The following is a 22,427-nucleotide window of genomic DNA, read 5'->3' as shown; positions in this document are numbered from 1 at the left end:
ATAAACACAGCATCACCGTGACGATCAGATGGATGGCATCAAACTAATCAACCTGAAGATTGATGTTAAAACGTGCTGCGAGCACAAAGTCAAATTGAGAAGCTTTTTTTTTTTTTCTAAAATCTTTACTGTTTGGAGTTTTTCCAAAACCTTGAAAACCAACCAAGGGTTTTCCAGGTGGGAGGGAGCAGGGTGTGCGTGTGCACGGGGCCGTGTGCGCTGCACCACCTTCTCAGAATTCCGAGGCGGACCGATGTGAGATTCTTTTTTTGTTTTTTTTTCCCATGCCGTGATGTCACTTGCCTCCTGTCCTATCCCATAATGCATCACGCATCTCACATATGAGCTTTGTCATCATCTGTGTCAGACTGCTTCACGTCTGGGTAAAACCACACAGCTCCGCAGTGTTTTTACAGCTAAATCGACTTCATCATCATTAATTGATTTATTTTAGCCTAAAATTCACAAATGCATTTTTAATTCTGCAAAATGGTTTCATGAGCCGCGTGACCACGTGAAAACAACTCATTTCACCACTTCAATAATAACAGGTGATGGCTTTGAATGTTTCAAAATCGCTGAATAAACGCTGGTGTAGGATATAGGCCCTGCCCAAAAGAGAGTGAAAAAAGAATTTCCAACATGTGGCCCAGCTGTGGTGCTGAAGGGACTGGCCACACAAACAACAACAAAAAATACAAGATGGGGAAGTAAAACAAACTATCTGGGAAAACACCCCGACATCAAGACACAAAACATACATATTATCACCTGCTGAGTTTTTAAAGCAGAAAACAAACAAAAACAACAAATACTAAAAGACTCTGATACGCTCAGCTGTCAACATCCAAACACCAAGCTTTGTCCTTGAGGAAAGGTCCTCCTTCCAGGTCCTTGTGGAAGGTTCCTTCTTCCAGGTCCTTGAGGAAGGTTCCTTCCTCCAGGTCCTTGAGGAAGGTTCCTTCCTCCAGGTCCTTGAGGAAGGTTCTTCCCTCCAGGTCCTTGAGGAAGGTTCCCCCCTTCAGGTCCTGGAGGAAGGTTCCTCCCTCCAGGTCCTTGAGGAGGTTCCTCCCTCCAGGTCATTCCCAGGAACAACCAACTCAGTCTGGATTCCTTCCATCTTCACCTTCTTGTTGAAATGCATTCTGGGATATCTGTCCCCTGCAGGTGCTCCCTCATGCAGGTGCAGTGACAACATCCTGGTATTTGAGGAGTTCACCAGAACATAAACAACCTGGATTCCACGGTGCCACACATCCCATAATACCCCCCGTACCTCTGAGCGGGCGGGCCGTCCATGATGATGTTGATCCACAGGATCTGCATGGCGTTCAGAGGGTTCGGGAAGTTCATCAGCGTCGCCAAGGAGATGAGCGTGAGCGCCGCAATACTCCTGGAGGCCAGCAGAGGGAGGAAGAAAGTAACTGTAATGAGTTCAGAATGTAACTGTAATGGAGTTCAGAATGTAACTGTAATGGAGTTCAGAATGTAATGGAGTTCAGAATGTAACTGTAATGGAGTTCAGAATGTAACTGTAATGGAGGTTCCTCACTCACGTGCTCAGCTGGAATCGTACAAAGTTTTTGATGTTGTTGTAAATTCCTTTTCCTTCTTCGATGGCAGACCTGGAAACAAACACGTGTCGTGTCAATAAGTACTGTGTATGTACTGTGGTACTTTGTACTGTGTATCTACTGTGGTACTTTGTACTGTGTTATTTTGTACTGTATATGTACTGTGGTACTTTGTACTGTGTATGTACTTTGGTACTTTGTACTGTGTATGTACTTTGGTACTTTGTACTGTGGTACTATGAAGTGGTATTATGATGTGGTACTTTCAAGAGGTTTTTACATTTTAATAATCTTAAGATTGAAGACCAGGGCCCCCCAGACCAGGGCCCTCCAGACCAGGGCCCTCCAGATCAGGGCCCTCCAGACCAGGGCCCTCCAGACCAGGGCCCTCCAGACCAGGCCTCCACTCACATGATGGTCTGGAAGTCGTCGTCCACCAGGATCATGTCCGCCGCCTCCTTGCAGACGTCGGTGCCCGTCTGTCCCATCGCCACGCCGATGTCCGCGGCCTTCAGAGCCACGGCGTCGTTCACGCCGTCCCCCGTCATGGCCACCACCGCCCCAATGTTCTGCAGCGACTGCACAGGGGAGGAGTCCACGTTCAACCACTGACCCCAAACCCCAAAGCCCAAAGCCCGACCAACGCTCTACGTGGAAGGAAAGACTCAAACACGGTCCCCGCTAACAAACACAGCCCTGTGACTGTGACTCAGGGACAGAAAAGAAGGGAGACGGGTTGAATGAGACAGCTGGACAGACATTTCAATTTGAAGAAAAACGTTCACTCCAGACTTGAGAGAACAGGTGGGAAACAGAGAAGCTCAAACAGGAAGTGGCAGGTCCCAGCATCCTGTTGCAGAGATGTCGTGACTCAGAGCGTTTGCAGCAGAACTTCCCTCATCAACGAGCTCCACACTCACCTTGACGATCTTCAGCTTGTGTCTGGGGCTGGCTCTGTAGAACACCACTATCTGGAGGGTTAGAGGGAGAGCACACCTGATAATGTCACCTGTACAGAGTGTGTTGAACGGTCTTGAGAAGCCAGACTGATGCAGCGAGGGAACGAGCAGCTGGTTGTCAACTGGATCAGCTGTGGTGCTGTCGTGTCAACAAACCTTTCTACGTCAGCAAGTCAGCTCTGAAGCTGCTTTGAGCTTTAAAAGCCTCCACTCACTCCACTGACTCCACCTTTGACATGCTGCAGCAGCCCGTGTTTGTGTGTGTGTGTGTGTATGTGTGTTTGGCTGTGTGTTTGGCTGTGTGTGTGTGTGTGTGTGTGTGTGTGTGTGTGTGTGTGTATGTGTGTTTGGCTGTGTGTGTGTGTGTGTATGTGTGTTTGGCTGTGTGTGTGTGTGTGTATGTGTGTTTGGCTGTGTGTGTGTGTGTGTATGTGTGTTTGGCTGTGTGTTTGGCTGTGTGTGTGTGTGTGTGTGTGTGTGTGTGTTTGGCTGTGTGTTTGGCTGTGTGTGTGTGTGTGTGTGTGTGTGTGTGTGTGTGTGTGTGTGTGTGTGTGTGTGTGTGTGTTTGGCTGTGTGTTTGGCTGTGTGTGTGTGTGTGTGTGTGTGTGTGTGTGTGTGTGTGTGTGTGTATGTGTGTTTGGCTGTGTGTGTGTGTGTGTATGTGTGTTTGGCTGTGTGTGTGTTTGGCTGTGTGTGTGTGTGTGTGTGTGTGTGTGTGTGTGTGTGTGTGTGTGTGTGTGTGTGTGTGTGTGTGTGTGTGTGTGTGTGTGTGTGTGTGTGTACCCTGGGTACGATGTGTGAAAGCTGCTGAAGATCCATTTGATCCACTTCATCTCCAGACAGAGACAGAGAAGCTTTGGTGAAGAGACCCAGACGACTGGCTGGAAGCAGAGCGACAGGCAGAGCATCAGCAAACAAAGAGGCAGATGGACAGAGAAGCAGACAGACAGGTGACCTCTGACCTATAGACACAGCGGTCTCCTGGGAGTCTCCAGTGATCATCTTGATGGCGACTCCGGAGCTGATCAGCGTCGCCACAGCCTCCTTGACCCCTGACCTCGGGGGGTCCATGATGCCCACCAGGCCCAGGAAGGTCAGGCTGCCCATCTCGGCGCCCGACGCAAATGCCAGCACTGAAGCAGAGGAGACAACCACATCATCACCATCATCATCTACCCTGCTCTTCACCTTCACCGCCAGACCTGCTCCACCCTGCCAAGCCTCCACCAACCACCAGCATCTCCTCTTCAGCGGTGAAGTCTTCCCTCTGCATTTCTCAAATCCATCATTTTACCTCCACCCTCAGCAGACTGTCCTCCACTACCTCCTCAAACCCACATGTTGCAGAGGAGGTCGCAACACCTATCAGGGCCAGAGCCCCACCCACGCCAGACTCTTGGGTCCGATGCCGATCCCGATTTTGGAGAGTCCTACCCCACCCATTTCCAATGTTTTGATGGACTTGTCAACAAGTGCAAAATTTCTAACCCATTTGAAAAATGTATATATTTTATTAAAGTTCCTATATTTGAGAATATTTGACGTATAAGCAAACAAATAAATCAACATAAACACATAGAACTTTTTGATAGTTGAATGAAATATAAAAGATGGTATTGAATACATTTTGGGTTTTTTTAAGTTCAAGTGAACGCATCATCACTTCTGAAACAAATTTGTTTTCCGCGTTTCCCAGGAACGCACTGCTTCCTGCTTGCAGAGCCATCACCGCTTCAAAAAGCGAGTGTAAACAAACATGGATGGATTCAAATTGCCTGAGTAACTTCAAAGTTGTGTAAACCAGAGATAATCTGTTTTACACTCTCACCCTCTTGAAACCACATAATCAAGGTTTTTTTGTTTATTACACTTGTTAAAAAAATTGGGACACATTGACTGCATAACTGCCGAACCCCAATGCGGTCAAAAAAGTAAAATAATGACAAAGTGATATAAAAGTGACCAAAGTGATATTGGTCAGGCTCTAATCAGGTCCAACCGAGCCTCCACCCGCCCTCCACATCCCACCCATCCTTTTTGTTCAAACCTTCTGTAGTGACCTCCATCCTTCCATCTTTAAGACCTCCAGAGTCAAGACGCAGCTCCTCAAGAGTCCCTCCTTGGAACCCTCCGCTGTCTCAGACTGAAACCACAACCTGGAAACCACCTTGAAGAAGGTCCAGGATCGTCTTGGACCTTCTTCAAGGTGGTTTCCAGGTTCTCCTCAAGGTCTGATCTCCTCACTTGACCTCTTCTCCTGGACTCTCCCGTGGTTTGTATGCTAGTTGGCTACTCGCTCGTAGCAGGTCACATGGAGAGGTGTCCCTCAGGGCTCCGTCTGCGGTGCCTTCCTGTTCCCTCTGCACCAGATCCCTCTGCTGTGATCTCCTCCCACTGCTTCTTTTATCACTACTAAACAGATACCGATCCACAACCATCTCTCCACCCCAGAAGGACCTTTAACCTCGAGGTCTTACTTGGTGACTCTCGTCATGTTACTCAACATTGAAGACTTTACTGCTCCAGACCTTCAGCTGGTTCTTCTACTAATAACTGATGGACTTCCTGTCAAGAGCGTCTTCTAAATAATTCAATGGAATAGCCAGGGCGAGGCACAGATCAGGAGTCTGCGGTGCTAAAGTTATAGGTGTGCTGGTTACCTCTGAGTCCTGCTGTGCCCATGTAGCTCTTCTGCTGCTGGTACAGCTCCCTCTGCTGCTGGTTGAGGGGAAGCACCGCCCCTCTGCTGTTGTAGCAGCTGCAGAACCCAATGATCTGCTCATATGCACCCTTCATTAAGTACACACCAGGTCTATCCTGAGGAGAGAGAGGCCTGTTAGCACACAGGGCTAATGTCTTTTGAGCCCATTTTACCGATTAGAGTCTCTGGTACTGTAGGGGATGCAGCACCAACCCCCCTGTCACTCCAGCGAGGCCTTGGCCTCCCACTGACCTGCTGCGAGCGGTGAACGCAGCGCACCGCCATCCACTTCTTCTCTGAAGTGAAGGGATGTTCCTCCCTGCGAGTGTACTCCTGCTGCACACCTTCCAGACCCATCTGACCACATTCCGCCAAACAGGAAGTCAAACGGTTTTCCACAACTTTCATCGGTCAGAGTCAAACTTTTATTTGTATTTTTTTAAATGACTGTATGAGAAGTATGTCTCGTTTAAGAGCTTCCACAGAGACGTCAACACAGAGCTACACCACTATTGACCAATCAGAATCCAGGATTCCACAAATCTGTATAATAAATATCTGTAGATATTATGAAGCGTGATACATCCTTCCTCCAGTCCTGGGGGTCCTACCTTCATGGCCAGAGCGATGAGCGCTCCCTCTGTGGGCCGACCCAGCAGGGTGTGGTTCCTGATCACAGAGTCGTTACACACACAGCCCACCTACACACACACACACACACACACACACACACACACACACACACACACACACACACACACACACACACACACACACACACACACACACACACACACACACACACACACACACACACACACACACACACACACACACGCTGAAAGGACTCAAATTCAATTCAACATTTGTTCCGATTTATTGAATGTGTTTTCTCTTCTTTCAAGGTATTTATACTTTTTCCAGAGGTTCCACTACTTCCTGTGTGTGTCCTCACCTCCACTATCTTGCTGATGGAGGGGCAAGAGAAGCCGTGCACCACCTCCCCATCCAGAAGAACCTCCCCAGCTCCGTTGTAGCCAACGCCTGTCACCTGAGGACATGCCCACCAGCCGTCAGCCAATCAGAAGCAAGGTGTGTGTGTGTGTGTGTGTGTCGGGGGGGCATACAGACCTCGGCGTGCAGCCCGTCTGATGTGAACAGCCGAGTCACCGTCATCTCGTTCTTGGTCAGAGTTCCAGTTTTATCAGAACAGATCACATTACAGCAGCCTGAGGACAGACGATCCATCAGTCGATCAGTCGATCAACCAACCAATCAGTGATTCAAAGGTACAAACGAGTGGTCAGAACGCACCCAGCGTTTCCACGATGGGTAGCTTCTTGATGATGGCCCGTTTCTTCACCATGCGCATCACGCCGAGCGCCAGCGTCACGGTCACCACGATGGGGAGGCCTTCTGGGATGGCTGCTACCGCCAGGCTGGAGGGAGCGGGCAGAGCCAAGTCAACCCTGGGGTCTTGCTGTGAACCTGCCTGACGAGTGGTTCTGTGTGTAGTGGTTCTGTGTGTAGTGGTTCTGTGTGTAGTGGTTCTGGGTATGAACCTACCTGGCTAGCGCTTCTGGGTGTAGTAGTTCTGGGCGTGGACCTCGCTGGCTAGCGGTTCTGGGTGTAGTGGTTCTGGGTGTAGTGGTTCTGGGTGTGGATCTCTCTGGCTAGTGCTTCTGGGTGTAGTAGTTCTGGGTGTAGTGGTTCTGGGTGTATTGGTTCTGGGTGTGGACCTCCCTGGCTAGCGGTTCCGGGTGTAGTGGTTCTGGGTTCTGGGTGTAGTGGTTCTGAGTTCTGGGTGTAGTGGTTCTGGGTTCTGGGTGTAGTGGTTCTGGATCTCCCTGGCTCGCAGTTCTGGGTGTAGTGGTTCTGGGTTCTGGGTGAAGCGGTTCCGGGTGTAGAGGTTCTGGGTTCTGGGTGTGGACCTACCTGACCCCGATGGTGAACATGTCCATGATGCGTTTCCCCTGCAGCCAGCCCACCAGCATGATGACCCCTGGGACACAGACAAGTTTGAGGTGAGACGCGGTGAGACAGGACGTTCCTGACGGGATGGAAGCGCTGACATCTTATTCACCAATGATGCAGAAGGAGTAGAGGGAGAGCTGCTTGCCCAGAAGGTCCATGCTCTTCTGCAGGGGAGTTTTCGGAGCCTGAGGACACAGAGACGTTTAACGTGGATGTTGACTTCGAGGACAGTTGTCTTTAAAAAGCAGAGAACTGGGCCCGGACGCAAGGTTCTAAAGGAGCCCCCCGGAGGTCCAAGGGCCCCCCCCCGGAGGTCCAAGGGCCCCTCCCGGAGGTCCAAGGGCCCCTCCCGGAGGTCCAAGGGCCCCTCCCGGAGGTCCAAGGGTTCCTGCTCTTCAAGAAACCACTTTCATGACCTGCACATGTACATGAAGGACCTTTTACATATTTTGGCTTCGCATCTGACACCGGCTTCCAGAGAAGCCTGTTTAAATTAGAGCTCGACTGATATATTGGTTTGCCCGTATAGCATTATTTGAAAATGTTGGAGAACATGGGGATGTGCAGTCATGGAGCCGACGTGTCCTGCTTTAAAAAAAAAAAAACAAAAAAAAACAATGATCATTCATCCTGTACTCGTGTTTGAATGTTCTTACAGAAGCAGCTGATGTGCTCCTTGTCAAATAAGAGGTTTGTCAGCGTCACTCCAGTCTGCACGGGCTCTGTGTAAGGGAATAAGTTACTTATTACACTACTTTTAGGTTACTTTACCAAAACCAGCGCAGAAGTCCCACGAGGCATTGTAAATCCATGTTTGTTGACACCCGCTCCACATGCAGACACCCTTAAATATTGCCGTAAAGCAGTTCTGCTGCTTATCTGTGGCGCAGCTTGGAGGTGCAGCTGTCCTGTCACCTTCAAGTGTGTATTTTATATTTACTTGTTCTTTGAGCATTTAAAGTCTTAAGTTCTTTACATATAGTGACATTATCATCTTCTAAAGTTTTTTATCTATGAAAAAGTTGTTTGTATTTATTTGTTTGCTTATAAATGAAATGTTCTCTAATATATAAACTTTAATAAAATACACGTTTTTCAAATTTTATTGAAAATGTTGTGCTTGTTGACCAAATATTGGTCAAAAGCTGGGTAAAGGGCGGGCTGGGACTCTCCAAAATTGGGATCGGCATCAGACCCAAACATCTGGCATCAGGAGGGCTCCAGTTCAGATGATATGGTTTTATATTGATTCTACAATGAATATTTTTTTTCCCAGAACAACTCTTGTTCCAGGAAATTTTGGGAAACGTAGTCATAATCCATAAGGCCTTGTCTATGACTTGAATACTTCCTGCTTTTCCAGGATGTGTGGGATCCTGTAAGTGTGGACTGAAAAACAAATGTATACATAAAATAATGTACACCTTTCACAAATGAAAACAAACAGCCGAGTCATATTTGGAGGTTGCAAAGCAGTGAGTGTGCTGACGCAGCCTACCTCCTCGGCCTGCATCATCTTGAACACTTCACCAAACTCTGAGTTCTCCCCGGTTCCTATGACGATGCCCTGAGGAGGAACAGAGCAGGCTGACACCTCCACCAGGAAACAACAAACACAACGAGAAACTGTTCCTGATTGAACCAGGCTGCTCTGGAACCAGGCTGCTCTGGAACCAGGCTGCTCTGGAACCAGGCTGCTCTGGAACCAGGCTGCTCTGGAACCAGGCTGCTCTGGAACCAGGCTGCTCGCCCTCGCCCACAAAACAACAAGTTGCAGCCTGATGAGGGCGGTTTGAGCCGCTTCAGCACCTTGGCCTTGCCACAGCGGACCAGCGTTCCCATGAAGGCCAGGTTGCTCCGGGAGGCCATGTCCCCGTTGGAGGAGTTGGGCTGGTGGGAGGTGGACTTGGAGGAGGGCGTGGTCTCCCCCGTCAGACTGGACTCGTCCACAGACAGGTCAGTGGCCTGGGGTGGGGGGGGGCGACACACAAGTCTGGTCAATGTCTTATTGAACAATCAGTGACAGTGGAGTGACACTGATCACTAAAAATATATATATATATAAAAAACACATAAACATGATGATAATCTCAACACAAAATGAGAATATTACTCAAAAAATGTGAAATAGATAGAAATCTACAGCTACAATACTGTGTGTGTTTATATGAGTGTGTGTGTGTGTATATGAGGGTGTGTGTGTGTGTGTGTGTGTATATATGAGTGTGTGTGTTTACATGAGTGTGTGTGTTTACATGAGTGTGTGTGTTTATGAGTGTGTGTGTTTATATGAGTGTGTGTTTACATGAGTGTGTGTGTTTATGAGTGTGTGTGTTTATATGAGTGTGTGTTTATATGAGTGTGTGTTTGTGTGTGCATGTGTCTGAGTGTGTGTGTGTGTGTGTTTATATGAGTGTGTGTATATGAGTGTGTGTGTGTTTATATGAGTGTGTGTGTGTTTATATGAGTGTGTGGATATGAGGGTGTGTGTGTGTGTTTATATGAGTGTGTGTGTTTATATGAGTGTGCGTGTGTTTATATGAGTGTGTGTATATGAGTGTGTGTGTGTTTATATGAGTGTGTGTGTGTGTTTATATGAGTGTGTAGATATGAGGGTGTGTGTGTGTTTATATGAGTGTGTGTGTTTATATGAGTGTGCGTGTGTTTATATGAGTGTGTGTATATGAGTGTGTGTGTGTGTGTGTGTGTGTGTGTGTGTGTGTGTGAGTGTGTGTGTGTGTGTTTATGAGTGTGTGTGTGTGTGGGTTTGTATGAGTGTGTGGATATGAGGGTGTGTGTGTGTGTTTATATGAGTGTGTGTGTTTATATGAGTGTGTGTGTTTTTATATGCGTGTGTGAGTGTGTGTATATGAGTGCGTGTGTGTTTTTATGAGTGTGTGAGTGCGTGTATATGAGTACGTGTGTGTGTTTTTATATGAGCGTGTGTATATGAGTGCGTGTGTGTTTTTATATGAGTGTGTGTATATGAGTGCGTGTGTTTTTATGAGTGTGTGTATATGAGTGCGTGTGTGTGTTTTTATATGAGTGCGTGAATGTGTGTGTGTGTTTATATCAGTGTGTGTGTGTGTACCTCGTACAGCCGCAGGTCCGCTGGGACTCTCTCTCCCACTGACAGACAGACAGTGTCTCCAGGAACCAGCTCTCTGGCCAAGAGCTGCTCCATACGACCCTCCCTGATACTGGAGCGAGAGACAGGTGGAGACAGAGGGACAGAATTTAATTTCAGTCATCACGCTCAACTCACTTCAATCCGTTTCCATCTGTGTGTGTTCTCACCAGTGACATTCTGGAGGCATCAACTTCCCCAGCTCCTCCAGAGACTTTTCTGAGCGGTACTCCTACACACACACACACACACACACACACACACACACACACACACACACACACACACACACACACACACACACACACACACACACACACACACACACACACACACACACACACACACACACACACACACACCTTCTCATATCGGCGTTTCTGGACTTTGAGGTTTAATAACTTCTATGATTAACATCCACCCAGAAATAAGAGATAACTGCAATTCCTGAAGATATTTTATTCACACTTACCTGGACGAAGGCAACTGTTACAACAATGATGATGGCCTGTAAAAAGTAGAGAGGAGGAGATGGAGGGAGATTAGATAGTTTAGCCGCCTCCTTCATATCCACATCACCATGGCAACCACGGATCGGCGAGCCAAACTCACTCAAACTCGAATAAAGAAAAACAATGGAAAATTTTAACCATTTATAAGACAGAACGGCATTGTCACTGAGGTGACAAACACATATAGAGTGTGAGTGTGTGTGTGTGTGTGTGTTCGCACCTACCACAGTGATGCTGACGGCATCGTCAAACTGGTGCATCAAAATACTAATGACAGCTGACGCCAAGAGCAGCAGGATGAGAGGATCCTTAAACTGGAGACAGAGTCAGTTAGCATGGCCTACATTGTGTGTGTGCGTAATGACAATGTTGTGTGTAGCTCCAGGCCTTCTTTCGGCCCAGATCTCTGACCTGCTTTCAACGAGATGGTACCAGTGGTGCCCTGTGACATGCAGAGACTGACACATCCACCCTGTATTACCCTTTTTTACCCCAAGACACCCTGTGTTACCCTTCATTACCCCAAGACACCCTGTGTTACCCTTCATTACCGCAAGACACCCTGTGTTACCCTTCATTACCGCAAGACACCCTGTGTTACCCTTCATTACCCCAAGACACCCTGTGTTACCCTTCATTACCCCAAGACACCCTGTGTTACCCTTCATTACCGCAAGACACCCTGTGTTACCCTTCATTACCGCAAGACACCCTGTGTTACCCCGAGATTACCCGAGACACTGTGCTGCCACAAGACGCCTTGTGTTACTGAGATACCCCAAAAAGCTCTGTTCCCCCAGGATGACCCAAGACACCCTGAGACACCTTGTGTTACCCGAGAGGCTGTGTCTTACACTGTGTTAACCCGAGGCGCCCTCTCTCCTCTTCATCACCTGCACCTGTTCGCTAAGCTACCTGGGAAATGTATTTCTTCCACAGCGGCTCCTCCTCGCTGATGTCAAACTCATTCCAGCCGTGATACGCTCTCCTCCTCAGAACCTCCCCATGGGACAGACCAGAGTGGAGGTCCGCCTGCGCACACACACACACACACACACACACACACACACACACACACACACACACACACACACACACACACACACACACACACACACACACACACACACACACACACACACACACACACACACACACACACACACACACACACACTTCAAGCAGCTATAATGGCTTCCACTAAACATGTGATAACGCTGCAGTTGGTAATGGAAACCTTGTATGGAAAACGTTTCATAAAAAGCTTGTTCTATAGATATAAAATGATGATGATGATGTCATAAAATATACACTTTTAATGCCATGAACAGGTCGTCTTCAGGACCCTCAAAACAATACTGGCTGAGAGTTCTGGCTGAGTGAGGTTTACTCTGCATCCCCTTCTCTATTTGGAAGTCGGGGTAATGGCCGCCACGTGTCGGTCCGATTTGAAAATAACCCAAAACTAGATTATGGGATGTCATGCATCCTTGTGTTGCCATGGTACCTGCAGGATACAGGCCACTTCGTTGACGGCGAGTTGGCTAGCTTTCTTGGAGGCTAGTACAGGGACCATGGTCTCATCTTCACTGGAGGGGGGTCTCTGGGAAAGCTGGAACACACACACACACACACACACACACACACACACACACACACACACACACACACACACACTTTAGATCCAACGTGGTCCGTCACATTGTACCGTTTGGTAAACACATGTCAAATGTCTTGATGGTCATAAAAACAGAACAAATCAAACAGATGGTCAAGAACATGCGGTCCTGAAGGAGCATCCATCATCCTCATCCAACCAGCACTGTTCAACCACAACGTCTGGACAGGCAGGACTCCGCCCTTCTAAACGCTGAGGCTCATTCCATCAGGCTTCCCACATGGAGTGATTTCCCATCACTTAATGAGATCCAATTTATTTTTAATTATGTACAAGTCAGTAACTAGCTGTGGTGCCAGCCTCCTGAGAGCCATTGCCATGGCGACCACTCTGCAGTGCAGTTCCTCGGCTTCGGGTCCCAACAATAAACAACGTCCTCCCACAGTACTAATCACAGGGCCAACGTTCACCTGACCGGATCACCGCACTTTCTCCAAAGACAATTTTACCGGCCAACGTGTGCGAGCTCACCCCGCCCACGCCAAGGACGAGCGATCCAACTCGTTTAGCAGGTTAGGTCGGGTGTCAGCGGACGGAGGAGACTGCAGCGTCTTCGTCTCCTCGGTCAGTGTGGGGGGGACTGAGGCGGTGTAAATCAGGACGCCAAGCAGCATGGGAAGCTGTCGGGGGGGGGGGCGTAGCATCAGGTTGGTCTGAATGGAGGAGGCGGAGATCAGCTGAGAGGATTCCATGAGATTAAGAGCAAAAGGAGCTTAGTGTTCTCTTCCTCCTTGCTCCACCCCTCTGACTCCACCCACCTCTGTCTTCTCCCTTGACTCCACTGTTAGTTTCCAGTTCCTGAATAAAGGTTCTTGTTCAAGCTGCATGACATCACAGGACAACTAAATATAGTGCTAGATGACTACGTGAGGGACAGAGGTCTTTTTTAGCTGGACGTGCATCTGACCTGGTATGGTTTCAACTTTGTCAAAGTGTTTGAAGTAGTGTGCCCTGTATTCCACAAGGTTTCACCCTCCCTCATGCTTGACTTCACTAGTGTTGTGTTTTATAAAAATAATCCAAATTATTAAGTGGAATGTGAGGTCCGGGTTCATCTGAAACTCCCGCTCTGCTGCCCATCATTTTCAAGTTACTCCAATTAGCTGCAGGTCAAAATCTCCAACTCTCGGCGGACAAACCCAACATGAGCACTCAACACACACCTAGCCACACACCTGAATACACAACACACACCTAGCCACACACCTGAATACACAACACACACCTAGCCACACACCTGAATACACAACACACACCTAGCTACACACCTGAATACACAACACACACCTAGCTACACACCTGAATACACAACACACACCTAGCTACACACCTGAATACACAACACGCAGCTAGCTACAGACCTGAATACACAACACGCAGCTAGCTACACCAGAATACACAACATACAGCTAGCTACACACCTAAATACACAACACACACCTAGCTAAACCCCCTTTCCGTGAACTAACACGGGTCCTCGCTTATCAACCAATTTCGCTTCATGACCTGGTCCTAGGAACGGACTCGGTCGTTAAGTGAATTGTACCTGTATAAAAATTACAGATGTGGACAAATTTGTTGGTACCCGAACAGCTCATTGAAACAATGCTGAAGTGATAAAAATGAAAAACAATTTTCTCATGTATGCCTTTGGTACATCATAGAGTAAAGCAAAGACACTGTGAAAAGTGATCAATTATTGCAGATTATTGCTCAATTATATCCTAAAATGGCCTGGAAAAGATTATAAATAATTGGATTATAGTGATATTTCAAACTAATTGTTTTATTTAATTGGTATCACACATGTCATCAATCTGATAATCAGTCAATCAGCCTATTTAAATGGAGAAAAGTAGTCACTCTGCTGTTTGGTATCACCGTGTGCACCACACTGAACACGACCAGAGAAAGCAAAGCAGAGAGTTGTCTGAGGAGATCAGGAAGAAAATGATAGACAAGCACGTTAAAGGTAAAGGCTCTAAGAGCATCTCCAAGCAGCTTGATGTTCCTTGATGTGACTACAGTTGTTAATATTATTAAGAAGTTTAAGGTCCATGTGACTGTAGCCAACCTCGGAGGACCCGGCCGCAAGAGGAAAACCAACCCCAGATTGAACAGAAGGATAGTGTGAATAGTAGAAAAAGAGCCAAGGACAAATTCCAAAGAGGTACAAGCTGAACTCTTGAAGAAAATTAAGCTTTCAAAGAAAAGAACACCACACCTACTGTGAAACATGGAGGAGGCTCGGTTATGCTTTGCTGCGTCTGGCACGAGGTGCCTTGAATCTGTGCAGGGCACAATAAAATCTCAAGACTATCAAGGCATCCTGGAGCCAAAGTACTGCCCAGGGTCAGAAAGCTCTGTCTCAGTCGCAGGTCATGGCTCCTTCAACAGGATAATGACCCAAAACACACAGCGAAAAGCACCAAGAACAGATAAGAACAAAACATTGGACTGTTCTGAAGTGACCTTCTATGAGCTCTGATCTGAATCCTAAGGAATATCTATGGAAAGAGCTGAAACATGCAGTCTGGAGAAGGCCCCCTTCAAACCTGAGACGGCTGGAGCAGTTTGCTAAGGAAGAGTGGGCCAAACTACCTGTTGACAGGCGCACAAGTCTCATTGAGAGCTACACAAATCGTTTGATTGCAGTGATTGACTCTAAAGGTTGTGCAACAAAATAATAAGGTTAAGGGCCCAACATTTTTGTCCAGGCCATTTGTTTTATGATGTAAAATATTCTGTTGAATCAAAAATCAAAAGCAGTGTCTGATTTCTATAAAATATGGAATAAACAATGATGGATGCCAATTACTTTTGTGAGTTTGAAGTTATTTCAGAGAAAATTTTGGGTTCTTCTTTTTTCGTTGAAGGGTACCAACAAATTTGTCCACGTCTGTGTGTGTGTGTATGTGTATGTATATATATATATATATGACCCATATATGAGGTACTTTTGGTGCCGTTAGACTTATTTTCATCACTCTCCACTAAAAGTGGAGAATCAGAGCTTCCAAACAAGGTGTCACTTGTGTGAATCAAGATAATATTTTTTAAAGCTATGACTTGTTAATGACGAGGGTGCAGCAAACTGTGTTTCTTAGATAACCACCCTCGAAGTTTTCCCCACACTTTGCTTCATTCAGCCAGATCCCAGAATGCAATTGGTGTGGAGGGCCAACACAGCCTCATGACACCCTGTAGAATGGGGCAATCTCTGCATTGTTCATGTGTTTATAGGGAATGTTGAACAGCGTCATCGACAGACAACATCTTTGTTTAAAAAAAACAAAAAACTTGTTTAACAGTAAGAAGATACATTTTTCATAAAAGTGGAATTATTTAGGGAGTTTTAAAGTGCGGACAACACAACAAAATGTACAAGTACAGTCTGTCAATGATATGAGTCTTTGTATATCAACCTCAGTGTGTCATTTAACAAATAAATGTGCACAGCCAAAGATCTTCAAAGTTCTTGGAGTTATTATGTGGGCTAACCCCAACCCTAGCCCAGCTACACTTGGAGAGCCTGTTTGGGCCCTCTTTTCATTTCTTTTGGCCCCTGACTGCATTAGCAGGTAAATTTGAGAATCTTGCGCATTACTTCTTGTTCATAATCTGCATCGCCAACCTCATTACATTACATTTACATTTAGTCATTTAGCAGAGCTTTTATCCAAAGCGACTTACAAGGGAGAATAACATTCAAGCTACATTGCAACAGAGACATTAGTGTAACAATACATACTGCTAGGTAGTGCTAAGTAATTGTAAGTTAGGAGAGGAGGTACTCACTGAAGAGCTGGGTCTTCAAGTGCTTCTTAAAGACAGAGGGAGGTCCCTGATCTGGTCATTTTTGGCAGCTCGTTCCACCAACGTGGAACTACAAATGAGAATAGCCTGGATTGCCGTGGTTGTACGGCCGGCAGAGCCAGGCGACGCTCATTTGACGAGCGCAGCATCCGGGGGGTAACATGTGCTTTTACAAGAGCATTAAAGTAGGCGGGAGCATTCCCAGCAATCACTCTGTAGGCCAGCATCAGAGACTTGAACTTGATGCGAGCGGCTACAGGTAACCAGTGGAGCTCGATGAGCAGCGGAGTGACATGTGCCCTCTTTGGCTGGTTGAACACAAGTCGCGCCGCCGCATTCTGTATCATCTGCAGTGGCTTCACCGCACAGGCCGGCAAGCCTGTTAAGAGCGTTGCAACGGTCTTCGTCACGTCATCAACTTTTTCCGTTCTAACAAGTGTCTCCTCCGGTGGTTCTTGAAAATATTCAGCTCCATCCTCACATTCAGGTTGAAATCCGCTGTTTGAAATGTTCTCCAAGTCCGGGATAATGCCGGTATCAGATTCAGCATCGCTGTGGGAGAACTGACTATCATCACGGAAAATAAAGTCCAGTGCACGCTGCTTACACTGACTTGGATCTATCGCACTCGTCAGATTAAGGTCCACGATATGATTTAGATCTTCCTCCACCCGCTTCTCCTAATCCATAACAACACGGAGATGAAAGTTTTCAGAGACAACTGACACCTTGTTTTGTTTACAGAAGTGACATCAGCTTTACGTCTTCATTGGTATACACCGCCTAAACAACAATTAATCCAGGTGTGTGTAAAAAACACGTAATATTTAAAGGTTGACCTCTATCAAACCGGTTTGACATTGTGACTTCACATCACAGGGAATATGGAGGAATGATCTTCACCTGGACGCTCACTTTAAAGGAAACCATCGATCGTTGTTTCCCCATGTAATCTTACGGGAATATTTAACTCCACGGTTTAACATTTTTCTACTATTTATAAATCAAACTCGGCTTTAAAAATACGTTGAGATAGAAAATTAAAAACACAAAGGAACACGAATCTGGAAAAATCTAATTTTCCTTCTAGAAGGAAGGGTTTTTAACTTATTTGACTGCTCCTGGTGTTCACACACACACACACACACACACACACACACACACACACACACACACACACACACACACACACACACACACACACACACACACACACACACACACACACACACACACACACACACACACTTTACTAGGTACACCTTGCTAGTAGTGGCTTGGAGCCTTCTGCCTTTATTGTTGGTGCATAGATTGAACAAGGTGGTGTAAACTCAGAGGTTTTGCTCCATATTGACTTGACAGCATCACACAGTTGCTGCAGATTTGTGGACTGCACCTCCATGATGCCAAGCTCCCGTTGCACCTCCCAAAGCTGCTCTACTGGGTTGACATGTGGTGAGGGTGGAGGCCAAGCTCCCGTTGCACCACCTCCCAAAGCTGCTCTACTGGGTTGACATGTGGTGAGGGTGGAGGCCGTTGGAGAACAGTCAACTCATCGTCATGTTGAAGAAACCACTATGAGATGCTTTGAGCTTTGTGATGTGCTGCATTATCCTGCTGGAAGTAGCATCACAAGATGCTGCCCTGTGCTTATTATGGGATGGACATGCTCAGCAACAATACTCAGGTACGCTGTGGCCTTTAAACCATGCTCAGCTGGTACTAAGGGCCCAAAGTGTGGCAAGAAAATATCCCCCGCACCATTACACCACCTTCAACACCACCACCACCACCAGCAGCCTGAACCCTTGACAGCAGGCAGGATGGAGCCATGCCTTCATGTTGTTTACACCACATTCTGCTCCGACCATGTGACGGTGGCAGCTGAAATGGAGACTCATCAGACCAGGCAACGTGTTTACAATCTTCTATTCCTCCATTGTCGGTGCCTGAGTTTCCTGTTGTGAGCTGACAGGAGCAGCACCCGGTGTGGTCTTCTGCTGCTGTAGCTCATCTGCTTCAAGGTTCCACGTGTTGTGCCTTCACAGATGCTGTTCTGCAAACCGTGGTTGTAACCGGTGCTTATTTGAGTGACTGTTTCCTTTCTATCGTCTGGAACCAGTCTGCCCGTTCTCCTCTGACCTCTGACCTCAACAAGGCATTTTTGTCCACACAACTGTCGCTCAATGGATATTTTTTCATTTTCAGACCATTCTCTGTAAACCCCAGATATGGTTGTGTGTGAAAATCCCAGTAGGTCAGCAGATTCTGAAATACTCAGACCAGCCCATCTGGCACCAACAACCATGCCACGTTCAAAGTTCATATATGCCCACTGAACATTTTTATTTAATCTTTTTGGGAGGCAGTCTGTGGCAAACACAGGTAGACAGGTGTTGATGGTATGTGTGTCCATCCGTCTGTGACTGGAACCAGTTCAACCAGTAAAGCACTTTTCAGAGTTCAGAAGCAGAACAGCTTCACTAATATGAATATTATTATTAAGATGATTCATCATATCTCACAAAAGAGTGTGACATGAAGGTTCTTCCTGTTTGTTGTTATTATTTATTATCATTAAATAATACTCTAGTTCAGTCGCTCTGAGTTAAAACTCATTTTAACTTTCTTGATTTATAAACAGATATTAGAATAGAAAGGAGAAGATCAGAGTTTACTTCAGACAGACAGGCAGGCAGACAGGCAGGCAGGCAGGCAGACAGGCATCACCTCTCCTCCATGTCGCAGGTAAACATGAAGAGCAAACAGGACGCTGCTCTTTATCTCAGACACAGTGTGGTTGTCGCCATGGAAACAGCTGTTCCAGCCCAGAGCGGGCGTGGTTCCTGACATCCTGGAACCATCACTTATCTCCACGTTCAATTAGGGATCCTGCTCCACGTCAACCACAAATGGGCACATTGTTCCAATATTCTAAATATGGAATTTAGGTCCATCTGTTCTCCGGGTTCCTTGTGTTCCATGTGTCTCGTGCCCCCACCATCCCAGTCATAAAAAGGAACTAGACGTATGTTCCCAACACCAATCAGAAACGTGTTTTACATGTATTATCCTCGGCCAGTCGATGGCAGTCATACAACGTACCTGTGCTTTTGGCAGCACTTGGTCTATTTCATGTTCTTGGGTACGAGTCGCATTTTGGCAAATGGATGAATATTATGTGTGTGTCTATTACAGATGTGCGTCATCGACACGAGGCGCTCGCGTCTGCAACTCACACCTTTTGCTCTCTGGTCTAACATCTCCATCTTTTTCATCTCCTTTTCTCCATCTCTCCATCCATCCAGCCCTTCATCCATCCATCTCTTCATCCATCCATCCATCGTCCCGTCATTCATCCATCCATCCATCCATCCTTCCTTCATCCATTCATCCCTTTGCTTCAGATCAACAGTACATCAGACACAGCACATCATTCTTCAACATATTTCATTTTAAAAGAACAAATACTCTAAATGAGTATTTCAGTCAAACTGAAAACATTGTTGGCTCATTTGTTAAATCTAGGATTTGTTTTCTCACATATGCACTTTGTAATGTACAGTTTTCCAAAATGTACACTGCAACCTCCAAACTTTAAGTTGAGAAGACCTACAAAATAATAATATTAATAAGAAGAATTGTGGTGGATGGGGTGGCTTAAGTAGCCACACCTGAGCATCCGGTTTAAAAAGCCCGTCCACACTCAGTCAGGAGGAGTCTGTGTCATGACATGTTCCATCTGCTCCTGGCTTGTTCCACCCAGCCTCCTCTCTACAATAAACTGGTGTTATCAACACCCGTCGTCTGTGTCTCTGTGCCGGAGGTCCCTGAACACGCCACTATTTTTATTAATAATGATAATAATAATAATAATAATAATAATAATAATGTACCATTCATTTTCAGAGAAGAAGAAGAGACTCGCACACGTCCAACCAGCAGCAGAGTCACGTCCTGTGGCCACTTCATTCATAGACCCTGTTTTTCACTTTATTAATCCTCTGGGGGAGAGTAGTTCTCTCATCCTAGTATCTGACGGATCTGGGAGCAGTTGTGGGTTCAGTGCCTTACTCAACTTAAAAAAAGGTAATGTATTTTTGGAGGATTTCCAGTTCTTCTACTTTGCAGTGTGAAGAACGTTGTGATTTTCACAGATTTTCAGCCAAATCAGTGTTTAGAAAAGAAATGTAATGAATCATTCTAACTTCTTGGTAGTTCAATTATTTTGGGGCTGTCTATTGGTGCTTTCACACTGATAACACACTGTACAGACTGTAATAAGCAGGGTAGTACTTAAGAATAATTCATATTTGTGATTTAAACCCTATAAAGCCTATTATCCTGCACAAAGTATCGCATTTTGCGTATTCTTTTGCTCATGTCTGCTTTGTACTTTTCAGCTATGTGTTATTGTTGTTATTTCAATTTTACCACTGATCCCCCTTTTTTTTTTAATGCTCATCGTCTGTAGGATAAAAACCTCACCACGCCTGATTCCTAGTTGGTGTAAATGTACCTGTCGGAATAAAGCCATTGTGATTGTCCCGTCAAATACTCACACAATATGTAGAACTAAAAACCATGTGCATAAGGTGATCACTGATGAGAACAGGAAGTCTGTCATGGAACACGTTACTGCCACGCCCCTAAAGGCACTTTACCACACCACCGTGGTTACCAGAACCCCAGACCATAATATCCATATGAATCAATGTACTGCCCATGACTAGTTGTAACAACAAGTCTGTTTGTCCATCTAGCTGTCTGTCTATACTTCTGTCTGGCCATCTATCTGTCTGTCTACCTACCTGACTGTCCATCTGTCTGTCTATCCATCTGTCTGTCTACCTGCCTGACTACTGTCCTTCTATCCATCTGTCTGTTTGTTCATCTAGCTGTCTGTCTATACTTCTGTCTGGCCATCTATCTGTCTGTCTACCTACCTGATTGTCCATCTGTCTGTCTATCCATCTGTCTGTTTGTTCATCTAGCTGTCTGGCTACCTACCGACCTGACTTTCCATATGTCTGTGTCTACCTGTGTCTGTCTCTCCATGTATCTGTCTGTCTCTCCATCTATCTTCTCTGTCTACCTGTATGCCCATCTATCTATCGACCTGTCAGTCTATCCATCTGTCTATCTGTCTACCTGTCTGTCTGTCTGTCAGTCAAACTGCACAAACACGCAGAGGAAATCCGATCAGGAACCCATCGTGATCAAAAGCAGGTCCATTGATTGATTGATTGATTGATTGATTACTGATCACTGTCCTGTTAGCTACCGGCTAGCTGGTTAGCTGGTGGACGGGGTGGAAGCAGCAGTTAGTGTTGTAGAGGACGGACTGGCTTCATGTCCCCACCGTGTCCCCACAGTGTCCCCACACCGCGAGCTAGCATGCTAACCACAGCTAGCATAGATAAACACACACAGATCCCTGATAAGCCGCTGTTACAACCTGTCGTGGTGCGTCAATGGCGCCGCCATGTTTCCGCGGTGTCTGACTGAGCGCTACACGGCACTACGTTAGAACCAAGTTACAAAGTTAGTTTTAATTTCTTGTGAACTTAGATGTTTTTGTTCTGTTTTTACAACCCCCATAACCTATTGCTTTGACAATAGAATAACAAAAAAAAAAAAAAGATAAGAAGGAGAAAGTAGTTCATCTTCAGAGGCGTTTTGCACATAACAGTCTGTAAACACATCGGTCCCACAACCTCCGGCCCTGAGCTCGATGACGTGCGTCCCACGCAGCACACAACTAGTGCGCGTCTACACAACGACCTTAAAACGTCATTTCAACGCACCACCTGCGGTGCAGTGAGCAGCACCGAGACCGCACCGAGATGGCGGCGGTGTTTACGCGTCCGGCCCGGCGCGTTGAGGATCTAGGATCTAGCTTCCTAGAGGCTAACAGCTAGCAGGCACCGTAACCTCCGAGCCGCTTTCACGCCGCCGGCGCAGTCACTGTCGGCGGGTTAGCAGCGGACCACACGTCGGTCTAACGGCGCAGCGCAGGAGCTGCGTTGGGAGGAGAACTCACCAGGAGCTCCCGGTTCTTCAGCATCTTCCGCAAACCCTGCGAG

General features: G+C 46.6%; 1 protein-coding gene across 1 annotated transcript in view; it reads right to left on the bottom strand.

The window, feature by feature from the left end:
• atp2c1 (ATPase secretory pathway Ca2+ transporting 1) overlaps positions 1-22,427 on the bottom strand; it is a 27,778-nt gene extending 5,351 nt beyond the window's left edge. The window contains exons 1-23 of the mRNA XM_080005058.1: positions 22,385-22,427; positions 12,355-12,459; positions 11,763-11,879; positions 11,072-11,161; positions 10,808-10,843; positions 10,506-10,567; positions 10,300-10,408; positions 9,018-9,173; positions 8,707-8,775; positions 7,318-7,393; positions 7,170-7,236; positions 6,549-6,673; positions 6,366-6,463; positions 6,190-6,285; positions 5,846-5,935; positions 5,487-5,591; positions 5,194-5,350; positions 3,496-3,666; positions 3,317-3,414; positions 2,495-2,545; positions 1,986-2,152; positions 1,557-1,625; positions 1,277-1,393 (exon numbers count right to left, since the gene is read on the bottom strand). Of these exons, the coding sequence (XP_079861184.1) occupies positions 1,277-1,393; positions 1,557-1,625; positions 1,986-2,152; positions 2,495-2,545; positions 3,317-3,414; positions 3,496-3,666; positions 5,194-5,350; positions 5,487-5,591; positions 5,846-5,935; positions 6,190-6,285; positions 6,366-6,463; positions 6,549-6,673; positions 7,170-7,236; positions 7,318-7,393; positions 8,707-8,775; positions 9,018-9,173; positions 10,300-10,408; positions 10,506-10,567; positions 10,808-10,843; positions 11,072-11,161; positions 11,763-11,879; positions 12,355-12,459; positions 22,385-22,408 (2,255 nt within the window). The 5' untranslated portion in view covers positions 22,409-22,427. The remainder of the gene's footprint in view (positions 1-1,276; positions 1,394-1,556; positions 1,626-1,985; positions 2,153-2,494; positions 2,546-3,316; positions 3,415-3,495; positions 3,667-5,193; positions 5,351-5,486; positions 5,592-5,845; positions 5,936-6,189; positions 6,286-6,365; positions 6,464-6,548; positions 6,674-7,169; positions 7,237-7,317; positions 7,394-8,706; positions 8,776-9,017; positions 9,174-10,299; positions 10,409-10,505; positions 10,568-10,807; positions 10,844-11,071; positions 11,162-11,762; positions 11,880-12,354; positions 12,460-22,384) is intronic.

Source organism: Zeus faber (genome assembly GCF_960531495.2).
Source record: "Zeus faber genome assembly, chromosome: 8".
In the NCBI taxonomy this organism is placed as follows: domain Eukaryota; kingdom Metazoa; phylum Chordata; class Actinopteri; order Zeiformes; family Zeidae; genus Zeus; species Zeus faber.
Note: the sequence above shows the minus strand (reverse complement) of the source record. Positions and strands in the feature narration are given on the sequence as shown.